This window comes from Tenrec ecaudatus, chromosome 7 (genome assembly GCF_050624435.1).
Source record: "Tenrec ecaudatus isolate mTenEca1 chromosome 7, mTenEca1.hap1, whole genome shotgun sequence".
Classification (NCBI taxonomy): domain Eukaryota; kingdom Metazoa; phylum Chordata; class Mammalia; order Afrosoricida; family Tenrecidae; genus Tenrec; species Tenrec ecaudatus.
The window spans coordinates 35,760,752-35,785,953 of record NC_134536.1 but is presented as its reverse complement, the minus strand read 5'-3'; the positions used below and the strand labels follow the sequence as shown (position 1 = coordinate 35,785,953).

Below are 25,202 nucleotides of genomic sequence, written 5' to 3'. Positions count from 1 at the left end.
CAGCAGGTGACATCATGATCAGTGGAGAACTGATTGAAATGGTCAATGATTTCATTTTACTTGGACCGATAAGCAAGGTCCATGGAAGCAATAATCAAGAAATTGTATGCATTGAGTAAATTTGTTTTAAACATTTCAAAAAGCAAAGATGTCGCTTCAAGGATGGAAGTGTGCTGGATCCAAGCCATCGTATTTTCAGTCACCTGATAAGTATACAAAAGGTGGACAGTAAGGAAGACTGAAGAAAAGTGGATGGAGGGGAAATGTGGGTTTTATTTTTAAGAATATTAAATATTCCTGGGCTACCAGGAGAATGAGCAAATCTGTCTTAGAATAAATACAGCTATAAAATCCCTTCAGAGCAAGGAGAGTGGGATGTACTTTGATCCTGTTTTCACAAAGGACCTTTCTCTGGAAAACGCTACACAGGGAGGTAACGCAGAAGGTCAGAAAAAAAAGAAGAAACCCTTGAATAAGATGGATTGATGCAGTGACTAACAATAGCCTCAAATCTAGTGAAGGGCCTGGCAGTATTTCAGTCTGCTGCACCTCGGGTCCCTGTGAGTTGGAACCAAGTGGGCAGCACTTAACAACAGCGATACATGTCATTGACTCTGTGTGGTTATTGCTTCATGACAGACATGGGACTCTTGCCACAAGTTACCTGTTTATCTTGTTGAGGGACCACATAGAACCTGGATTTCCTCTGCCCATTGCTGGCAGACTGGCTGCATTGGGCATCTGTATTTCCAGTTAGGTACTTGATTCTCTGTCTGGTCTGTTTTTTTATTTATACATAGATAAGGAATGCACTATATAGTGGTATGGCCTCATTAACATCACACAGAACATACACATGAGATTATTTCCACGGGTTTAAGGAATAAAATTCCAATATATACAATGGGGTGAGGAATACAGTGCATTCCCTAACAGTGGTCGAGGTGAATGTGGATGATGTGCCCATTGGAACTTCAGGAACTGATTTATAGTTTAATTTCAAGGAATTTTTATGAGCAAGATTTTTACCAAACCAAGCACTTGTCAAGACAACTGACTATATTTAGTCCTGGTTTGTGAATTAATTTGAGGACATTCATGCATTCCACAAATACCACTGAAGCCGACCATGTGGGAGTTACGATTGCTTGATGTATCAGGTGTCAGCAGCACATACAGATCTCTTTTTTATCTCAGTGTCGGGCAAACCTTCATTGTTTGAGCTTACATCACCAAAAGATGGAATTTAAATAATTTTATAGCGTCTTCGCAGGTCAGGTGCCAGTTTCAATATGAAAAAAACAGGAAAACCCAAGCACTTCCTTGTACTAAAGTCCTACATCTTTTAAAAACACCCAGTTCTGCTGATTTGGGCTATTTTATTACTTATTTATATCAAAATGAGCAGCCTTGTTTGACAGGTATATATCTGATTACACATTGGGGACAATGAAGAAAATGCTAGATGAAATGCATTCTGTAGACAGCATCTTCTGCACTGTGTCATTGACATTTAAAAAATAAATACAGTACAGGGGAACCCTGAAGCGCAGATCATGTCTGCACAGACAGGACTACTGACAGGTTGGTCCCGGGTCAATCAGTTGGTGGCACCAGGCTTTACTGAGACTCCTATCTCAATGGTCTCGACATGCTATTAAAACACTTATGTAATTTCCTAGTTAGTTCTAACATCATGAAAGCTTATTATAACATTTACCTTTATGATGTTGTGATGTCCTGATGCCACCCGAGAAAAGATTTCTTTTCAGAAACAGGGTATTTGTTTGTATTGTGTACAATTGAAACTCCAAACAGCATTTGTTTCATGTCACGTTCCCTCACGTAGGGACTGGCACCACCGCTTTCCTGTTTCCCTGCCTCCGTTCCCCAGGAAAATCGGTAAAGGAAATGGTACTCCTTGACACTTTCTTTAATGCCGGGCAACTTTGCCTTTCCTTCCTCCGAGGCTGGTGGGATCTTTAGCAGCAGAGCAAGGGACATATTTTGTCTTCATGAATATTTCTGGAACTCTTAATCCTTTGAGAAAAAAACTGAATTGAGAAAATACTTAATTCCTTAAGAAAACAGCCATTTCACAAGTGTGTTCTGTTGAGCTTAGAGAATATAATTTATATCCCAGCCTTCAAGAAGGTCTAAGTAAATGTAAGATGTCTCTGCCAAGAAAGCAGTGTTTAGTGAGTCGAACCCTAATGGGGACAAAGAACCAAATCTCTCACATAGGATTTCTAGCACCCTCCAACAAATTGCCATATGCTTGTCCTTTATCTTCAGAGAGGTAGGCATCGCTCTGTCATTTACATGTTTCAGTGACATCACAACCTGGGCTGAGCGCGTGGTGCAGGTACAGTGCTGACACTCAGCCAGCTTTCTGCAGCAGCAGTCACCACTGCCTCTGGCACTGACGTGCTTCAGTTCCAGGGCCCCTGGCCTTTCTGCAGTGCTTCCCAAACTGGGAACTGGGTAGGTAACTGAATGGCCTTTCACTTGGTTCTTCCCTTGAAGGATGATTCAAGAAACGTTTGCGCTTCCAGTTAACACACTCCTCATTGATTCTGAGCCTGTATCTCACCATATTATTTAAAGTACACTGGAGAGACCAAGAAAGGTGAAAAAAAAAGTGTTCGCAGCATGACATACACACATTGGAAGGAGGAATGCCCAGAATGCCAATGAATGGGGGACTGAAATATGTGAGGAAATTAGTTTAATCTTTTTGCAAGGAGAGGTGAACTTTCACAGTAATGTTTCCTTTATTTTATTTTTTTTAATTTTTACAGAAAATTCGAGGGGAGGGGGAAAGACTTTAATGCTGAATCATAGATTGATTTGCATTATCCCGTCTCGGAAATGTAGCTCCTCTCGTTTCTTCTTCATCTCAGGAGCATGCGACTCAATCTTGATCTGCTTTCATAAACATCGGAAAGACTTTGTCCAGAGAGTGTTCTAGTTGAGATGATCCTCTGAGGGACTATCTTAATTGTGCTCGTGCCTGCTGTTTCTATAAATGAAAATGTGTTTAAATGAATTAGATGCAGCTACCTTTGTTGCCAAAGAAGCACTGTTGAGGGGAGAAGCAAGTTTGATATATTTAAAAGAGAGAAGTGATGGCAAAGTGAAATCTTACATGTCCTTGTCCCTCATCCAAAATCAAACAAAACAAACCAAGAAAAGGTGTAAAATTTTGATTGAGGTCTTTAAATGTCTATCATATATATGGATACACGTGTGACATGAAGCATCTCTTGCACTGAAGAGTTTTGATTTTAAAGAAATTTAAAGTAATACTTACCTTTAAAAATAGAATCTAGGAAGTCATTTTTAAAATAGCTTACACTAATGAGTTGTTAGGATGTCCGGGCAGCAGGCTGAGGGAGACTAGGGCCTTCATTAAAGCAGAGACGGATGAACACTGGGCATTAGACCCACTGACAGACAGGAGCCATTAAAGAGGGTGACCTCTGAGAGCAAGTCATCTTACTCGCAACAGAAGGGTGCAGAGCCAAGAGCGTGCGCTGTCCAGGTCTCCTCCTGGTTAACCTAAATAAGGACTCAGCTCTCCGAGTCTGGAGGTAGACGTTGGTGCAAGGTGTTTTTTTAAGGCGGCCTGGATGTTGAGGGGAGTCTAAACCTCTCTGTCTGTCATCCTCGCCTTGGGTCTCATTTTTCGGGCACAACAGGGTAGAAGTTATTGGCTGTTGAACTTCACACACACATACATTTCACTTCCAATTTTTAAAAATTGGAGATAATTTCAGACTTTTGGACTTTGAAGGAGGTAAGTTGTATTTAGCTTTAGATGGAACCATTATTATTGCTATGTGGAAAGTCAGATATTTAAGGATAGGCAGTTCTTTATGTGGAAATTCAGATATTTAAGGATAGGCAGTTCTACCTCAGAGACAATAAATACTTCCGTCTACTTAAAGTAGGTTGTTTGGATTTTTTTTTTCAGTTTTAGCAAAAGGATGATAAAAAGAAATAGCGATTCAACAAGTAGGTAAGTATAGAGAAAATCCCCAGTTTGCCCATGCTTAAACTTTTGAATACATTTTCTCTTTGCTTACTGCATAAAATCAAACTTCTATCAGTATGGTGATTTATTAGAAAACTTTAAGCAGTCCACTTTCAGGAGTTTTTCCTGGTAGGTCCATGCTGCAGACTTAAAAAAATTAATACAAATTATTTACATGAAAAATATTTGGTGGATTGTTTTTATTTTGAACATTTGTACTGAATTTAAACTTCTTACTTACACTTGGAATGAAGTTACTTCCATGTGTTTTATTTTCCAGAGAACAAATATATTTCCCACTTAGGGAGATTTTTAGGAGTTTTATTTTTTTCTTTCTTCTTTCTCTAAAATTATATCAATAGCATCAAGTTTAATTTTAAATTCCCTAAGTCTAAGGCTGTAGTTTTGTTGGCCCTGATTTAGAGATGAACTTGAGCATAAACGCTGATTTTAAAACTAATGCAGAAGCCTTTTTTTATTCTTTGGCTTCAGTTATCTCAATCTATGTTTATATCTTTGCATATCAAGAAGGAGGAGTGCAAAGTGTTGGTTTCCTTCTGGTGAGCAACCTGCGTGGCTTTTCAAAATAATTGTCACATCCTGAAGGTTAGCTTCTTTCAAGACACACGGGGAAAGGCAATTCCGGACGTAGGTTTTTATTCCTGCGCAAGGAAAGCCAATTCAGGAGGACTGAATGTACCTTCTAATTCTAAATATCTTCAAAAATGCATGCTACTGGAGTTCAATTGTGTAGGGAGTCTTTTTTGAAAAGAGGAGGATAAATGATCACAGCCAATACGTTTCCTATTTGGTTGTCAGGCTCTAGTGAGCATCAGTCACTGTTGGTTACCCAGTTTCCTGCCCCTTTACTTAGCTCCAGTTACTAGGTTCTGAAAAACTAGGTAATTGAATAATGATGTCCAACTTTTTCCCCCCCTCACCAGGCAGTATATCAAAGTAATAACATATTGCTTACTAAACTAGAAACAAAGTCAAGGGCCCACTTGATGCTTTGTGTTAATACGTTTTGAAGAAGTGTTTAAAAAAAAAGACCAAGATAAGTTTCACATCTTTGAAAATGTCTCTTTCTTCCCTGAAGTTGTTTACAAAGCGGCTACTGTTAGACCTTTCAAAAACTCAGAACCCTGGCAGAGGGAAGGGTGTGTGTGTGTGTGTCCAGGGGCATCTTGCATTTTGGTTTAGGAAAATAGTATGTGCCAATTTTGAATGTAATGCTTCTGCTGAAGAAATACAAAAGCCAGGTGACTTCATAAGTGCGCATTGAGAAAGCCGAACTGAGAACCAGCCCCCCAAAGCCACTCTAGTTGAGGTCAGGAGGAAACAAATCCTGAGTGCAGGTCAGTTATTGATGAGGTTTACCTAGAGGGACCATCACTGCAGAAGGCCGGCTCAGACATCCTTTCCTCTTTCCCCCTTGAGTTTTCCGGCCGTGAGCGTCCGTGGACAGTCAGAACACAGTGGTTCTCTCTTTGTGACAGACAGATATCGAGGCCCAGAAACCTGGTGAAATGGCCGGCCTACATTTCACTCCCATCTGAGGAGTCAACTCCTGCATTTAAAAAAGCTGGCAACATACAGCCTGTTTTTTCTTTGAAGTGACACAGTTAATGAGGTTACTGTTCCTAGCCTGTGTCTGTTTTACATGGAAGCGTTTTTTGTCCCCCCCCCCTTGTTCTTGGCTTTTACGTAATTCAAAATGCTACTTTCATTTGTTAGAAAATTTATTCAAGCAAATCACACACTATTAATTTTTTTTACTGTGTGAATTATGCTACAATCTGTGTTGTATTAACTCTGTCAATGAAGAATTTCATTTCGGGATTAAAATTTATGTAAAAGTGTTTTACAAGCTTCTATAACTATTAGTTATACAAGATGGAGTTCATACAAAACTACAAAAGATTTGTGTACCTCAAAAATATTACTAAGCTATTGTGGGAAAAAAAAACATGAAAATTCAGCATTGGTAGATATGTTTGTTTGTCTATTTTCCTTTTTGAGAAAGAGCTTGATACCAACAGTCCAGAAATTTCTCATTATATAGATTGTTATTTTAATGGAAGATCAAAACCTAAGGCTTACAAAATTTGAAAGTAAGAGCGGGCCTTGAAGAATTTGTGGGAAAATTTTATTATCTTTCAAATCTATTTTCTACACACTTTTTGAAGTTCCCCTTTATGACTGTCAGTATATGTTTGTATACTTCTTTTGTCAACACAAACTGTGCCATAAATACCTCACTGATGCAAATCAATCTTCACTGATCATAAATCTATCTAAAGCATAGGGTAAATTATGTATATATGTTTATGTATAGAACGCACACACGTATATATGTATTTTCCCAACCCAGGATGGATTTTGAAAACCTAGTGTTGCCAGTTATTGTATATGAAGTCATAAACACATATTATTACATCTTGACAAATCAAACCGTCTCTACATGCAGTTATTATTTCCAGTGAACGGTTAGGACTCATTATACCCTGTAGGCAAATGTTAGATGACCTATAGTTCATTTACCAATGATTGATATTTATATTTAAAAGCAAATCATAACGATCGTATGCCCCTGGCAAGATTCTTTTGAAGTTTCATGACTAAGATGAGCTGACTTTTTAAGTGGCAGAGGCCGGCCTGTCTGGGGCCCGTTGTGCCTGGCAGGTCATGATAAATGGGGGGGGGGGGTTCCTTAGCCTCTTGGCTAAAACATTCCAATATTTTTAAAAGGGGGAAAGAAACAGAGTAAGTATAAAAGACACCACCAAAAGCTTTAGCAAACTTTCCCCTTTTGTGGGATTACGGCAAATTCTTAAGATTGTTTTTTAACACGCATTTTGTGGCAATTCGTAAATCTTCACTTGACTGCAGCGGCTGCAAAGTAAAAGTCCTGTATGTCACGTGGGTGGAGCTTTCCACCTGTCCGGTGTGAAGATGCAAACCGGAGCTATCAAATTTAATGTAATTGTAGGGAATCTTAGCAAACTAACATTATGCTTTTAGTGTAGAATAGAATGTTCAATTTATTGATATCATTCTAATAAGAAGGAAAGAATTTGACTGTCTGCCTTGTGAGACCCAGCAAAGTGAGGTATGAAACAAAGGCAATACACTGGTGTGGGAGAACATCTCTTTAGAGTAGACACAAGAAAAAATACCTTGAAATAACAATCAGTGGCATGTATGCAGGACTTTTAAAGACTAAACATCCTAGTAGCCAAGCGTTGGAGACACTTTCATATGACCTGTGACATGATATGTGAAGGCATCTTATGAGGCCTTCCGTGGGATTTTAAATACTGTGGTATCTTTGATAGAGTCTCTGTTGAGTATCGATGAAAACAAAAACCCCATTCGATCGAGTTTGGAATTTTCCTGAATACATTTCAGGCAGTATAAATGGATTTTAAGGCAGGTGATTACGGACTCTGCTAAAGCTAAGGATAAAATGTGTTTCAGGATTTGAAAATCGTATGTGGTCTGACATTTGGTTTAACATACATGTAGGGCCCATAAATAATTGTGCTCTGTTTTCCTGCGTGACTGTCACTAAGTTACTTTTAAAGATATTCTACTTTGCAATGAACTCTCGAATAATTTGAACACTATTGTGACAGCTGTGGTGGATGAAAAGTTACAGACTATAGAATTTTTTCCACTTAAAGCATAATTCCTCCCTAGTGTGTGATTTTGTCTAACCTCCCTCGTCTAGATCAGGGTCCTGGAGAGGGCTCCGCATTAAAGGCCAGAAATCAGGCAAGGTCTTGCTTATGTCAGTCTAATGTTACAGAGGAACAGTAATTTCTGCTTCGGGTTTTTCACATTGCATTTTCATGTATTAACCTCTAGCATGACTGTGAATCTATGTGCATTCACCTACAGTTGCAGGTAAAAGTGCAATATTCAGTTGTGTCTGTGTGTAACAGCGAAAGAAGGGTTGTGGCAGTTTTTTATTAGCTGAAATCGAGTCAGACTTCCCGGTACGTGACAGTCTTGTTCATTCCTCTAATAGAGAAACAGTGGCCGGAACTATTGGAAAATGACACCAGGGAGTGTGGTGGTGGTGGGGGGGACAACTTGAATAAATGAGCGTAAGATGGGGAGGGAGACACACTCAAGAATGAGAGGAATCTCTGCCAACCCCGTGAAAAGGATTTCAGAAATGCATGAATTTCACATCTATGAGATTTTGTTTTTTTTTTAAGATGACACCTCATAGAAGTAGTTTTACATTATTTTATTAGTTCACAAGCTCAATCTTAAAAACTTAATTTTTTGAACCTTGTGTAGCAAAATCACATTTTATTTTCTTTGTCAAATTTCCCACGTTCACACGCACATCTTGGAACCTGACCTTGAGTGAGTTGAGACTAGAGCTCGATTAATTATACAAAGAGGGTTTTTAGTTTCATTAATTATTTGAAAATTCCAACATGACCAACTTTGTGTTTTAGAAAGTAGGAAACTATCATAACCATTGGTGCTTCAGGGGATCTTTTACTTTTACCCAATTAGAACCTGAGACAATATCAGGTACCATTCTGCAGTATTAGGTAATTATTTACAATGTATTTCATAACCCAGTCATTAAATATATTTCATAAAGTAGATATTCAAGTAGATCAAGACTTGAGCTATTTAGACGATTCAAAATTGGTGTGGATATTGTATTCAGTCAGATTAATATTTCAGAGTATTTCAAGTGACTTGTATTTCACATTTAGGATACAAAGCTGACAAGTCTAAATTATTGTGTCGACAGTAACAATATTTCATTTCCTGTATTTGGAGTTTTATATGTACGAATCTACAATATAATCTGCATTTGGGGAACCAATTTATTTTTATATTTATTTATCCATTAGTTTACTTTCAAGCATACATTCATCTAAATTTACATTATATTTTCCAAAAGCAACAAAGAAATGAAGATTCTGTTACCCCCCCACCCACATAAAAACATTATTTATTATATAATCAAACTTTTGTTTCTGAGATTTTTCTCTGGATTTGTATTTGAGAATTGATCTTTTTTTCCTGACTGATCTGAGTTAATCAGTAAAGGTTATTGCTAAACAAATGAAGTATCAAAGAAGTCATTTTAAAATCTTCCATTATTCTATTTTATTGCAGATCTAATAATCATGATTAAAATACTAAAGGTATTCTAATAATGTCTATATACTGTCCAGAAATTGAAAATATTCATTTTTATTAATCCCAAATATTTTATATTCTGGTTTAATAATATAATTTATTTCAGTCACATCAACACAATCTAAAACAAGTTAAATGATATACTGTAAAATTTTTTAAATTATTTTTTTATAATTGTCTTACTAAGATGAAGTTGATGGCTGGTCATCTCTATTCCTTTATTATCTTTTATTGTCTTCTCAATACTTGCCATTCCCAATACTGACTTCTGTGTTTGTTGGTTACATATTTACTGCATGGGCCTTCTGTTAGGATATATGATTAATGCAGGTAGGTTTCTCTTGATCCATGTCAGTGCTACTCCGTGAAAACTGAATGTGAGCCACACATTTATTTCAAATATTCTAGTGCTCTTATCCTTAGTTGTTATGGCTTTGGCTCTGACTCCTATAACCCTTCTGAAGGACATTTCCTGGTCTTGGGCCAGGCTACCAATCATCACCATGTTGAGCCTATTGCGACTATCATGTCGGTCCATCCCATTAAGGCTTTTGCTTGTTATTGCTGACCCTCTACTTAAAACAGAAAACATGATGCCTTTCTCCCATTCTTGGTCCCTCCCAATAATATATCTAAAGACTGTGAGATGAAGTTCACCATCCTTACTTCTAAGAAGTGCTTTAACTTCACTTTCTTCAAGACTGATGTGTCCATTCATCTGACAATCCAATCCATATTCTTTGTCAGTGTTGCAGTTTGAATGTGGCAGTTCTTCCTCAGTCTTCCTTCTTCACATGCTGGATTTCACATCGTGTGGGGAATTTCTAGCAATTACATGAAAAAAATAAATAGAAGCAGAAACATAATTTTAGCATACGAAAGCAAGTGAGAAACACAAGATGGTTAACTATATCTCAGTGATGGCTTTAGACAAGTTCTATAAATAATACACCTACCAGTGTCATATGGTCCCATAAAAACAAACAAACAACAAGCAATCTAAACAAAGGCTTACTAGAGTCTCCAGTGAGTCAGTTAAATTGAAGACAGAGGGGTCAACTCAGAAGGTTATGGTACCTATTTTGGAGGAATCTCAAAGGGCTCATCTTGATAGATCCTCTTCAAAGACACAGGGCAACCATGGGCATTTATTATGAGACCTTTAAAGCAATTAACTACTGATGAGCAAAGCGATAGGAACGTTGCAGCGGTGAATTTCTCTTTTCCCATCAGCAACACAGCTGTGCATGCTTCGGGGGCAGCAAGAGCTCCTCTGTGAGTGCTTCATCGGGAAAACTGACCCCATATCCCGACAGCCTAGATCTTGCCCCTTTAGACTTCCTTTAGTCCCTAAAATGCAAAGAACATTTCAAAGGAACACGATTTGTATTCCTTGATGATGCCGAAAGTTCCTTCATGCAGTATAAATCAAAGCACACAAAATTCGTCTGGGGAGGGCTACCAAGATGGAAACTGCTTTCAGAAGGGTATAGTTCTGGATGGAGCATCTGCTGTTAAGCAAAAGCTTCATATTTTGATATTTTTATTGAATAAAGATTTCTATGATTTTGTAGCAATTCCTATTGACTTGGTTCTACTTAACCTATGACTCTATTTAACCCAGGGTATCTAAAATGTTACATCATTTCACAATATAAACAGCTTGAAATACTTCACATTAATTTTTCTCATACTCGGTCTTTGAAGTCATCTTATATTACATCTCAGTTTAGACTAACCAGATTTCAAGTTCTCAACCGCCACATATGCATAGTGGCGATTGTGTTGGGCAACTCAAGTCCGTTCATTGTCCAATCGTGGAGCCTACAACAGTGCCTCAGATGTCACCAGACATTCAGCAGATCCGTGTGTAAGGAGTGGATCTTGATATTTCAGTGTGAAAAGAGATACACCAAAGTTATTTTTTTAAATGCATTAGACTCTCTTGATTTTGTTGAGGTTGTGGTCGTGGATGCTAAGGGAATTTATATGCTTTCTTCAAAATTCTATTTTACTTTGCTTATGTGAAATTTAACTGTTCATAGTGCTTGGTGAAAACTGGTTACTTCAGTAGTTGAATCTAAAAGATTCTTTGAATAGTTGATGTATTTAAGGAAGAAACCAGGACTTTAAAAAAAAACCCAAAAAACTATTTCTTAGAACTAGCCTCAACAAGTAAGCAACTGAAAGATCTAACATGGGAGAGGAGGAGCGATTTTATACATAGACATTGGTATTAATTCCAAACTTGCTTGGGGACATTAGACAAGTTGTTTAACATCTTTGAACCTTACTATTCTCATTTGTAAAAGGAGGAAAGGAGAATTTCATCCATCATACTTGTCTTCATGGATTAAATGAGATCACATGTATACATAGCCCAGGACGGTGAGTAGAAAAGAATAATGACCTAATAAATGGAAGCAATTACCATTATTATGATGTAATAGAAATTGAACTTTTAAATATTAAGACCCTTTGATCTTCATCTTGGGCATTTTAGTTTATGTGCTTAGGAATCCGAGGTTCTTGATGAACAGTGGGTGTAAGACCCTCATAGGTCGGGGTTTCAAATTTGCTCTAAGAGTTACTTGCAGGTTCTCATTCTTCTTTCAAGCTCTCCATCGTCTCATGTGGGGGGTCTGACAAACATAGTAGGTGCCTCAGAAATGTGTCTGGCATATCATAAAGGCTCAATATTTGTATGATGATACTAATCACTATTTTTCTAAAAGTAGTTAAATTTTTATTCTTTTAGTCTGTTTTGGTTGCTCTAATATGCACTTTTATCATTTTTCTGGAGAGACATTAGATAATGTATTTCTTTTGTTATTCACTTTATTAGGAGCTCACACAGCTGTTATCACAATCCATACATACATCAATTGTGTAAAGCACATTTGTATATTCATTTCCCTCATCATTCTCAAACATTTTCTCTCCACCTAAGCCCCTGGCACCAGGTCCTCATTTTTCCCCTCCTGCCTCGCTCCCCCTTCCCTCATGAACTCTTTATAATTTATAAATTATTATTTTGTCATATCTTGCCCTGTCTGACATCTCCCTACACCTACTTTTCTGTGGTCCGTACCCCAGGGAGGAGGTCACATGTAAATTCTTATAATTGGTTCCCTCTTCCCAACCACCCACCCAGTATTGCTTTTCACAACACTGGTCCTAGAGGTATCATCTGCCCTGGATTCCCTGTGTTTCCAGTTCCTATCTGTACCAGTGTACATCCTTCGATCTAGCCAGACTTGCAAGGTAAAATTGGAATCATGATAGGGTGGTGGGGGAAAGCATTTAGAAACAAAAGGAAAGTTGTATTTTTCATCGTTGCTACATCACACCCTGACTGGATTGTCCCCTCCCCAAGACCCTTCTGTAAGGTGATGTCCAGTGGTCTACAAATGAGTTTGGGGGCTCCACTCCATACTCCCTCCCCCTCATTCGCTATGATAAGATTTTTTGTTCTGATGATGCCTGATACCTGATCCCTTCGACACCTCGTGATCACACAGGCTTGTGTGCTTCTTCCATGTAGGCTTTGTTGCTTCTGAGTTAGATGGCCATTTGTTTACCTTCAAGCCTTTAAGACACCAGAAACTATATCTTTTGCTAGCCGGGCACCATCAGCTTTCTTCACCACATTTGCTTACTCACCCACTTTGTCTTCAGCGGTTGTGTTGGGAAGGTGAGCATCATAGAATGCCAATTTAATAGAAGAAAGTATTCTTGCATTGAGGGAGTACTTGAGTAGAAGCCCAATGTTCTTCCGCCACTTTAATACTAAACCTATAAATATAGGCACATAGATCTATTTCCCCACCTCATATATAAAAATATTTGCATGTATACATGTCTTTGTCTAGTTCTCTATAAATGCCCTTAGACTCCCAGCTCTTTCCTCTATTTCCTTTGACTTTTCTCTTGTCCCACTATCATGCTCAGTCCCCACCAGGATTTCAGCAATTCCTCTTAGTTACATTAACTTTGATCCCGCCCTACCAGGTCTCCCACACCCTCCTCACCATTGATTTGAATAATGTTTTGTTCCTTTGTCCTTGGGTTTGTTAACATCACTACCTTTCCCCCCACCTCCCCCTCCCCCATATCCCCCCAGAACTGTTGGTCCCGTTGTTTTCTCCTCCAGTTTGTTCGTCCAGCCTATCTTATTTACACAGACCTGTGGAGATAATAACATGCACAAAAACAAGACAGAGCAAACCAAGCAACAATAAACAACAGCAAATGACAAAAAAACAACAACAAAGCAAAACAAGAAAGAAAAGCTTGTAGTTAGTTCAAGGATTGTTTGTTGGCAATTATAAGTATTTTCCTTCCCAGTCTGTTGGGGCACCACACCCTGGCCCCAAAGTCCACCTTCAGCATTCCCTGGGGACCTCTCTGTTCCATTTCCTTACTGTTCTGTTGCGCCCCCTTAGTATTTTGCCTCAGTGTGGTGGGAACAGATTGGACGCAATTCCCACATTGTGTCTCTGGCGTTGTCCCCTGTAGGGCTATGGGTCAGTGAGGGACATCATGTCTCATAGTGGGGCTGGCCATGTGTTCCTCTCTGTAGACTGGCTGCTCTAAATGGGAATATCGTCCTCAAGACCTGGTGGGCCAGGATGTGCTCCACTCTCTCCTCCTGCCCCTTCATCTGCTCCCGTGTGCTCTGATCAGATATGTCCCTCTCCCAGAGCTGCAGATTCAATGCTGTCCTTTGAAATAAATTCTTTGGGGGTGGGGGGAGGGGAGGCGGACAGCCAGTTGAGCACATTCAACATAATGTGTCATATTCTTCTTTGTATATTTTTAGGTTAACCTCCTTGTCAGTGTTATGAAAAGTAGGATTTGGATTTAAATTATAGATATGAAATTACACCGTTTGTTTCACATTCACTTGGAAGAAATTAAAACGATCAGCTGGCAGTCCATAAAGACAAAAGGTTCTAGGTATTTTGTGAGGCTTTCACAGCATGCATATTTCAGCAGTTGCCATTTAATTCCGTGCCATTGGTCTCTCACATGGGAAGGTAGGCTTAAATTCAGGTAAGACTGTCTGCTGACTTTTAATTCTGTGATCCCAACATCATAAATACAAGAGTTCTACAATGATTTATCAAGTCCTCTCTATCAATCAGATATAAGATAGGATTTTGAAGTACTTTATTTTATTAAAAGATTGAAGTACTTTAAAGAGGTCATACAATAGTTTGGGCTATATCTAACCCTTCTTTTTAAAGCTTGATACAAAGATAAGCATTCGATTCTGCCTCACTTCTCTTAATTACCATACCTGGTCAGTGCTGTCATCCTCCCAGGTCTCCCCCTGGCTCCTGACTCCTGGCTCACTTCCAGTCATCCCTCTCTCTAAGCCATGAATGGAATGATTCACAGTCAACTAATCTTTAGGGGTGGGAACATCTCCAGACTCGAGGTGGTCAACAGGATCTCTGCTTTCATACAATTTATATTCTCTGTTTTACTACCCTTTGGCCCTGACTTACATCATTTTTTTCTCACACTATTTTATATCACCTCTCTCCATCCTGCTCATTTTTAAGCCCACCCATGGTCTTTATACATATAGTCACCATTGTTAGCTCCCCAGTTGGTCTCCAACCTGCTCTGCCCCATCCCCCAAGGAGCCATTTATCCAGTTAGTGTCTACAGTCACCTCTTTGGTTCCCACACTCATCTTCCCCGGGCTGGGGTGAGGTCCTCTCCTACCAGCTGAAGTCGGTGGCTTGAATTCAATTGCCTCTTTGTGGAAGAAAGATCACAGCCCTGAAAAGCCTATGGAGTAGTCCCACTCTGCCCTATAGAATCACCATCGATGAGAATAGACTCGTCAGCACGGAGGTTGAGAGGTCCTCTATAGCTGTTGCTGTGTCCTCAATTTTGTCATTGGTCATTTCACCACATGGATTAAAACTAAAAAACAAACAGCCATCCAATAAAGTCCAACTCACAGAGTCCCTGCAGACAGAGTGGAGCTAACTGCTCCTGTCGTTTTCTGAGGCTGTACATCTTTTCAGGCGCAGAAATCCTCATCTTTCTCCCATGTTAGCGCTGGTGGGCTAGAACTGCTCCCCTTGGGGTTAGCAGCCAATGAGTAGTCCACTACCCCCCCCCCCGGCTCGATGGGTAATTGTACAGTAAAAAACAAACAGATGTGTTCCCAATTACTGCTCTCACTTTGAGAAGCACTTCAGAACACCAGGCTTCGTAAAGTCATGCATATGCAAAAGAAAGAAAATTTATTTTCTGTGTCAGACCATAGGAAGGAAGCTTGCCTGCGTCGGACCCTGGGGTAGTTGTCTATAGTGCTTTGGAGCTTCTTCCGCCAATAGCACGGTCAAGTTATCAGTGGTCTTAAAGAAAGTGTCATTCACTTTAGGGTGATTTCTAAAAATTCATTGAGCAAGTCATTTAGTTTCTGGTGTTGAATCTTTGGAAAGCACTGATGAAAAGAGAGAGATCTTTGTGAACAGAATTTTTCCCTCTTGATTCCTTTCTTTTTACTTAGATTTTAATGTACATCAGATTTGGGGCATTTGTTAGTGAATGATGTGTGCTACATATGAAAGAAAATATCTTGTCTCTTGATGAAATTTTTTTGTACCTCTCCATCTCATGGTGCAATATTTCTTATGGAGTACTTAAAAGGTATTACATAATCTGACAGGAATGACCATCTTTTATGCTAATCAGTCTAATTTTCATATTACATAAATGCATATGTAGCATGCCAAAGAGAGTACACAGTTAAGAATGTCAAGCAAATAATTGATTTTCCAGGCTTGGAGTTGAAAGCAAACAACACAGTTTTGAAAGTGTAGGGTATTTTGAGAGTTTGTTTTAAGCATTTTGAATTAGAGAAGGAAAAAATTACATTGTGAGCTAGAAAGACAATACCATATACCTTTAAAATTCAAAACATACCCCTATGTGGTTCCATTCATACTGAAGTTCATGCCACACAAGTTTCCCCTTGGTGTGACTCATTTTTCATTCTCAAGCTACACATTTGAAAAAAAAATTCTTTGAATTTTTTCAGTTATGTACATAGGCCACGGGACCAGAAACATTCAAACTAAATAACTTATAAGTACATATTCCACATTTCCCATTCTAACTGCTAAAATTTTGAAATTGCATCTGCGTTTCCTAAAATGCCTTTTCAAAAACAAAAGCCAATCTCACTCTCCTCACATTGATTCTGATGCATCACACCCCTATGGATCAGAGTAAAATTGTCCCTTTGAGGTGTTTGAGATGTTACAGCTTTATAGGAACAGAAAACATCATCTTGTTCACAGTGCGTTGGCCCATCTGACCTTGTAGTGAGCAGGTCAGTGTGTAATGCACTGCACCACGAGGACGCCTTGAAAACAAACCAGTGCATCACCATTGAGCCATTTCAGACGCACAGTGACCAAAATAGTGCAACAGAGGCCTTGGTGCTGGATGTGAAATTGCAAAAGATGATAGAGTTGTGCTTTGCTTTATTTTAGAGAATACACCACATGCTTTTGCCTAAAAATGGTTAGCATTGTGTGGTCATGGCAACAAGGTCTGTTGAGCCTTTATCTTTTGTGGATTAGCAAACCACAGAGTTGAACTCTAGTGTGCAAAATGCACTGCACATCCGTGTGAAACGTCTGACAGCAATGCCAGAGCTCAACTGATATGCTGACGCAAATATTAAACATACAGCCACTGGATCGAGAAAATGAAAATTCACGTTTGAAGGCTTTTGTTAACAGGATGCTTTGCCCCAGAACCTGATGTTTAGTTTTGTGCATTTTACCAAGAGACAGAAGTAGAATCCATTGGAAAAACATTTCTTAGTGAACTGAGAACAGTGTGGCTTGCTAGTTCTGAAGTGGGAAACCTGGCTCTTTGGTTTCTTTGTTCCTGCTGGGCTCTCCGGCTACTTTAAACTGTCCGTTTTACACACTAATGGAGCCTAGGGTAGTGCTTGTGGCCGCGGTTCCTGGGACAATAGTGCAGTACACTGTTGCGTACTGGAGACCTCACTGTTCAGGGGGAGGGTATTTTATAGAGATCTCCGAGCAGAGCTACAGCCACTCTCAGTGTAATAAACATATGAACTTTGAGTAAGAAAGTTGTAGTTTCATGGAAGGATGACTAGTCTTTTTTTTTTCATCTTACAGGTAAAGAAAACGTGTACCGAGCCAGATGTTTCAGAAGCTCAGAATCCCAGGTACAGTGAAATTCAGCCTAAGACTCCACTAGGCAAAATTGCAATTTCAGAGAATTAGCTAAAAGGAGGGCTGGTGGTTCTGTGCTTGAGCCCTGGGTGGCCACTGGAAAGGCCGGCAGTTTTACCAACTGCTGAACAGGTAAAGCAATGAAGCAAGGACAAAGAAGAAGGCCCTCAAGGAGGTGGATTGACAGGTATCTGCAAGAATGGCCCTCAAGCAGAGGAACAATTGTGAGATGGGGAAGGACAAAGTAGTGTTGTGGATAAGATCTCTATGGGTCAGACTCAATGGTCCCTAATGTCAACAACAGCAACAACACAGGAGGAAAGACCTGGTGGTCTGCGCTTATAAAGATTCCAAAAAACCAACCAAACCCAGTGCCATCACTACCGATAGAGCCTTTGTAGGACAGAGTCGAACAGCCCCTCGAGATTTCTGAGGCTGTTGATCTGTATGGGAACAGAAGGCCTCTGTCTTTCTCCTGTAGAGCAGCTGGTGTTTTGAACTGCTGACTTTGTGATTAGCAACCCAAGTCGTAATCCCTGATGCCACCAGGGTTCCTTCACAACCTGAGATACACTACGGGGCAGTCCTACTCTGTTTCCTAAGGCCGCTGCGATTTGAATCGACAGGAATAACAGAAGTTATACTCTTGACATAACTGTGAATTTAAACATGGCATTTCTCTAAGAACTGATACGTGTGGAAGGTATAAAACATTTTGTCCATCTGTGTCAATATCAATAAAGAGTACTGTGGTTGAAGTCAGTTGTAAAGAAAAAAAAGAAACATTTCTAGAACTATTTGCAGGTATCCTTTTATTAGAATTCCTAATTTTAAGGTAACCATGATTTTTCTCTCTACCTCTTCCATTGTATTCACATTGGAAATTGTCCCAGAAATGGAATAACTTTCAAGCCTTACTTTCATGAAAGCTTGAAAAAAACGTTTTTTTTTTCAGTGAAATATTGCCAGATTTGGTGGATGTAATTAAGTTAGAAAAATCAGAATTTACTCAACCTTGACTTATTTGGAGCACTTAGAAATTAACTCCTTTGGTTTTTTGGAGAGCATAGAAATGGTGAATGAAAGTGGCCAGGCCACTGCCTACAGAAATCGAATACCAATTAGTTAGCGGGACAGATGCCTGATCATGGCAGGTCTCACATTTTCATTGCTTATTTATTTATCTATCTATCTATCTATCTATCTATCTATCTATCTATCTATCTATCTATCTATCCATCCATCCATCATCTATCTATCTATCTATCTATCTATCTATCTATCTATCTATCTATCTATCTATTTATTTTCCCAGAATGGAGTCTTCAGTTTTAAATGGCTCAGTACAAATATTGTACATCATGATAGTACTAAGTCCTTAATACCCTATTCGTGGTAAGGCAACAACTTAAGGCATCCCGCTCGATGGTCAGGTGGATCTTACTTTATTTTACCGCAGTTACTCTGACATACAGTGTGTACACTGATTTTCCTGGCACAGCAAAACAATCTACATAAAGGAAAAGGTTAACAGCCATTATATTTTCCTTTTCGAGAAAGGCGATGTATTATCGACACCTCATTCTCAGTATGAGTACGTTTTCTTTGATTTACACAGCCTGGAATTCCTAACCACTCCTTTAGTTGATTTCTATGATTATTAATTGACGGTGCATGGCCTTCCCTTCAGATGAGTAAGATTATAAAATATGATAAAATGCTATTTTTATGTGGGGTCTTTGCTCTTTATACATAAGGGTCAAAATGGAGCCAAAGGTGTTCAGCTTATAAGAGGGCCATTAGGAGATGGCTGAGACATTAAAGGATTTCATTTTATTTTTATGAGAAAGCAGCATAATCCCAGGATATAAACAGGGAAAGGGAGAGCAGGGCTCTATCCTTTCTGGGTAATTTTCTTCCTGATCGTGTTGCTGACCTCTGTGAGTGATGTACCTGGGGCATGCTTGGCAAGAATTACATATTTAGATCATCTTTACAGGCAGATCACCTTGAGACTTAACAGAGGGTCAAACAAACAGAACAGTATGTATAGTAGTCCTCATTATTCATATTTCATCTCAAAGTGTTTTACCCTTGAGTCCATTCAAAATTGTTTGACAAATAAGTATGCCTCAATAAACTTTAAACAGGCAGAAATCACCAATTTGATTCAATGTTCACTATTGAACCTGAAAATTAGTGACGATGCCAAGAAGGTGCTCAGTGCATTTTAGCCTGGAATTGGAAGGAACAGTTTTGTTTTATCCCGTGACTCACAGCCCATATAACTTTAAAAGTATGAGTTCTATTTTTAAGGTAAGTTTTGTCTGGAAAAGAATGTTTGCAAATATTTAGTCATTCTGTAATGTGTCGCCCCTAATTGAAAAGGGATTGGAGTTCTTAGAAACCAGCATTTGTTTATCATGGATTAGCTGCTTCTAAAAGCTTCCTTGTATAAAATGAGGAAATGTAGACAAGTCATTGTAGTGGGACTCTAAGGCTTGGTGACGTCAAAACAAACAAATGAAACAATCCTTATGTATTAAAAGCTGAGCCAGGAAGCCTTCCTTGCTCCCTTAAAGAGTTTCCTTACTGGCTCAAGGCTTCCGAGACACTGGGAGAGCTGCAGGTGTCCTTTCTTGACTCTGTTACAGGAGGCAGCGTCTCCACAGTAGCTGGTGTCAGTAACATGAATACGTGGCTGCCTGCATGGCCCTATCACAATAGGCTATTCTTGGAAACGCTGTCCATTCACAGATACTAGTCTGGGAATATCAAAACTGGCAATTAGTCAGAGCAAGAATGAAAAAACAAACAGAGAACAAAAATGCCCTCAAGAACATTGTGCGTAAGAAGGACACAAGAGCACACTGAGCAGTCAAAACATCGAATGCTGCCCAAACCAATATTTATTGCAGGCATGTCCTGGGGTCCAGCTTTTAGAACCGGCCTTCCCAAACAACTAAACATAAAACAAAGCCAAACAAAACATGACACAACATAGTACGACTCAACACAACACAATTAAGCAAGCACACACGTGGGTGCGCTCTCTTTACTCATTGAGAAGCTCTCCAATTCACACTCTCTCTCTCTTTGCTTCCCCTTTCCCTCTGGAAAGAATGAGGTTGAGGCATTCATAATTAAAGTCCGGGGGTACTTAATCCTATTTTGTAAAATAATCTTGAATAAAGAATTGAACAAAACACTGCACCAGCATAAAAGGTAGGTTGGAGACCCATTGCCTCACCAACTGCTGCCTCCCTGGAATCTAAAGCGAATGTCATCCATGTATTTAGTTAGCTTTACAATGTGTTAGTTTTGGATTTGGAATGATTAGCATACATGCAGATGGAAAGTGTTTTATGGTAGGGAAGTAATTAAATTGGGTGTGGAGTCTTTGTGAGGCGAATTCTTGGAATGACATATGTGTATCAGCAATTTCTTTGTTTTGTTCGGCCTTAATTTCTCCTTTGGAACCAAACGGGCTGCAGATGTGGCTGGTAGATGAGGGTTGGGGGGGGAGGGTTGGGTTTGGGGGGGGGGGCTCTAACCTGTGCAATATAGGGAAGGCAATAATGTCGGCCTGGAACGAGTACTATGCACACATACAAAAAATACACAGACACTCAGAACAGCATGCTCTGTTTCATAAAACTATTTTGAGCGTGATACAGGCATTTAATGTGCTTTATGTTAAAAACACAATAAAACGAACCCCCTGACATTCCTGGAATGAATTTTCCTTTTGGCTTTCTTCTACGTTGTTGACCCAGGCTCCTCAGATACTGTTAGCGGCCTTCGTTTCTAAAGTAAGTGTTAACCACAAGATGCGTACAAGAGGACATTAAGATTTCTATTATTCTCATATTTTTCCTTAACTTAAAATTAAGTTTGTTACTAGATAAACCATCGGAAAATAAGCCGCAATATAATATTTTTTCGATCTTAATTGACTCATTTTAATGCTATAAATCTGTGCCTTTCCCAGACACCATTGAAAAGGCACGCTTCTTATTTGATATGAGTTCCCTGATGGGGAAGCCACTGTGTCAGTCCATCTCACCGTGGTCTTCTTTGTCTCTGACTCTTCAAAATACGTGAGACAGAGTCCGGCTTATTAGCTTCTAGTAGGATTCTGGCTGTACGTCCTTGAGAACAGGTTTGTTTTACGTCCTGGCAGTCCATAGGACGTTGAATATTCTTCTCAGATGCCACATGGAAATAAATAGGTTGAGGGAATTCAGCTGCAAAGTGACTTCTAGGAATGGCACCAGGTATTTTCCTCTAGTGGAGCCATTTCATTATGGGCGTATGCCAGCAGAATACAGAAAGGATATCTAAGAGAGAATCATAGACTTATAGGATGCACCGAAGGCATGTGAAATCTAACGCAATGCTAGTATTTTTTTCTGGTAAAGAATAAAAAGCTGCTGAGGATAATGATTAGTGTTGGCTCTTCCCACTTCATAGGTTACAGTGCACTACATGATAGCATGGAATTACCACCGCCCTTGGTAATGTTCTGGTTCTAGGATATATAACTTTACAGTTATCTAACTCTGCAACGCCAAGCGTGATGTTTTCATAACACTTAAATAAAATGTATATATTAATATATTGATAACTATGAAATTAAAGAATAAAAGCAAAAATATTTTCCCTGAAATTAAAAATTCAGGTTTTATAGGGCTAAACAAAGGAATAATGCCTCCTTGCTTCGTAAAGATGCTTTAGGATTAATCTGTTTAATATATAATTTTTAAGTGACACCATAAGATTTTCCTATTCAAGGTTGAATGAAAGACTTAAAAATGCAATTTATCTCATGTGAATGGTTGTGGTTTAACAATACTGTATCTGATGAATTATATGCATATATATTTCTTCATCTGCTAGTGAAAACAATTATAGCAATTCTTTCAGTAGGCTAAATTGTTTGTATAACATTTCCTGTCTGAACCTTAAATGCTATTTGTTTTCATAATAGAGAAAACCAAGGACTTTTTCTTATATGATTTCACCAAGTCAGATCAGAACTTCTTCTATCCCAATAGTCTGTCTCTCAGAGGCATAAAAAATAGGCTGCACTTCATCACTTGGAAAAGTTGGGAGTATAATTACAATAAGCTGAGATTCATTCAATAACACAGTCTGTACACCCCAGGGCACAAGGCAACCATTTATTGGACTTAAATTACTAGCATATTATTGTTTAGGAACTCCAGTATAGTGCAAATGGCTAAGCATTCAATGACCTAACAAAAGGTTGACCTTTCAAACCTAGGCAGAAGCACCTCAGAAGGTGGTGATGTGCTTCCAAAAGGTTACGTTTTCAAAACCCTATAGAGCAGTTCTCTACACACAAGTGGTCTCTATGCGTCAGAATTGACCCAAGGGCAATGGACATCCTTTTGACTAACGAATCCAGGAAACTACTAACTGTAATCCCAAGTAATAATTGATCCCTTGTTTTTTTTTTTTAAAAAAACATCTTTCAAATGATAAAATATAATTTTACCATTTTTCAATCATGAAAATGATCGATAGTCTGAGTGTCATTTACTTATTTTGTTTAAGGATTTGAAGAATTAAGTTCTCGGTAAGTTGTACTTAAATGAATTATTTAACATACTGTCATTAGAGGCTCCCGAGGGCTCCCCTGGAGAACCGAGTGGCGGTCTGCATGGGCACGTTAACAATGGTTCGACTCTGTGGTACAGGGCTGTGACAAGTGGAATTGACTTGACAACAACAATTTGTTCGTTTTTATACGCAATCTGTTTTTTTTATACAACAGCTTAATTTTTTTTTCTTCCCAATTTGTTTTGTCTCGTTTGAATTCTTGTCCCCCTGTAGGCAGACACCTTGCCCACCTCTCTGTCATTTCGATTGGCCCTTGTTCTGCTTTTCCTGCATCCAGGTTGCCTTTTCTGGGATCTGTTTCCAGGTTGCTGCAGTTTGGGAGCTGATTCTGGTTGTGACTAAGAGTGAAGGACAGAGTTTGTTTTGTTGTTCATTGCTCGAGTTCATCCTGACGCCGAGACCCTGTGCACAGCAGAACAAAGTAATGCCCTGGCCTGCGCCGCTTTCACCATTCTGTGCTGATGGGTGAGCCCTTGCTTGCAGCCACTGCGTCCAGCCATCTAGTGAATCGTCTCCATGCTGGGAAAGCTTAGCCTTTTCAGAGCTTACTGAGCGGATTTACCAGATCCTTGTGGTCAGCACCTGCCAAATCCCTCATCTCCGTTCTTAGTGAAGTTTTGAAAGCACTGCTTCCAACTGACATTCTTGTTTAGTAAATGCCTCATTATATATATATTTCTGAGCAGCTCTTTCCTTTAGTTCTGGGGGGATTCGTGGTTATTTATGCTTATTGTTTCATGTGTTGCTAGTAGTTGTTCTCAAGTAGACTCTGACTCACGATAAACATACATAAAACAGAAGGAATGGTTGCCTGGCCTTGTGCTTCCCTCATTCTGATTAGTGGCCTTGAGGCAATTATTGTGCCTAATATGTCAATCCATGTCATTGAAGGTTTCTCTTGTTTTGACTGACCCTTCATTTTACCAAACTTTATATCCTTGTCTCTCAATTCTTCCCTGACGATATGTTCAAAGTAATTGAGCTAAAAGTCTTGCACCATCTTTGTTTCAAGGAGCTTTGTGGTTGTGTCTCTCCGCAAGAGAATCTGTTCGTTCCCTTGGCAGACCAGGATACAGGGACTCAATATACTTCACTCAATGCACTTGCATCCGTTCTCCTGTCTTCCTCGTGCAAACATCTCATTTTCACACACACGAGACAATTGAAAAGATGGCCTCAGTCAAATTGCACCTTAGAAGCAAAGTAATATCTTTGTTTAAGCTCCAGAAAGGCACCTTGCAGCAGATTTGCCTCATGCCATGGGCCACTTCCGTTCTTGACTGCTAGCACCATGGGTTCTGATTGTTGTCCCATGTATAAGGAAGGTGGATGAAGGACATAGCATCAGGAAGAGTCATGATCAGAACAGCCTGTGATGCACAAATGGGACAATTGGCTCGCCCACAATGAGACTCCAGCCTTCGGAACATGAAGGAAACAACGATCTTCACAGCTGCTCTCATAAGCGAGGAAACCCAGGAGCTGGAGGGTCATTTGTGTTCCTCGGGCTTTTGTTGTGCGCCACCCTCTCTAAAGCTGACCCTCTTCCCAGGCAGTGTGCACTGGTGAGAGTGAAATAACACATGCAAAAGATCTTTACACCTTTTGTCCACAAAAGAGTCATTTATGACCTGTGAAAATGTAACATGTCCAATGCTTACAACAACTGAGAGAAAGCTATAGATTAATGATAAAAAGATTCTACTATTAACACGTATTTATTCACAGATAGGTTGGTTTAGTCTTTGCTTCGCTCTCCTCAGGTCCCAAAGTTTTACTCTTCATCGTTGTACGCTCTTTTTATTTTGTACTTTCGACCAGATTATCTTTGTTCCCAGATCTTGAGTTTTCTCAAAACACCTACTAGGTCCTGCCACTTCCTATGGTTCTAGAGTCCCTTCCACCAAGGTTCTCCTCAGTAGGATGTCTCCATTCCTCTCTTCTCTCCATCGTACTGCCATCTTTTTAACCAAAATAAATCCATTTCATCCTTCAAAACTCGACTCAATGCTTATTTGTCAAGAGACCTTCACTGACCAGCAGACTAGCCCAGTCCCACCGCCTTAGGCCTTCATGACAAGATGCTCATTTCCCTCAAA

At 39.3% G+C, this 25,202-nt stretch overlaps 1 protein-coding gene across 9 annotated transcripts in view; it reads left to right on the top strand.

Moving 5' to 3' along the window:
• Window positions 1–25,202, top strand: part of EYA4 (EYA transcriptional coactivator and phosphatase 4) — a 287,674-nt gene that overhangs the window by 125,157 nt on the left and 137,315 nt on the right. For all 9 annotated transcript variants that reach the window (XM_075554523.1, XM_075554517.1, XM_075554518.1 and 6 more), the window contains one exon: window positions 17,401–17,450. In XM_075554523.1, coding sequence (XP_075410638.1) covers window positions 17,401–17,450 — 50 coding nt within the window. Of the gene's footprint in view, window positions 1–17,400; window positions 17,451–25,202 lie in introns of those variants that run through there.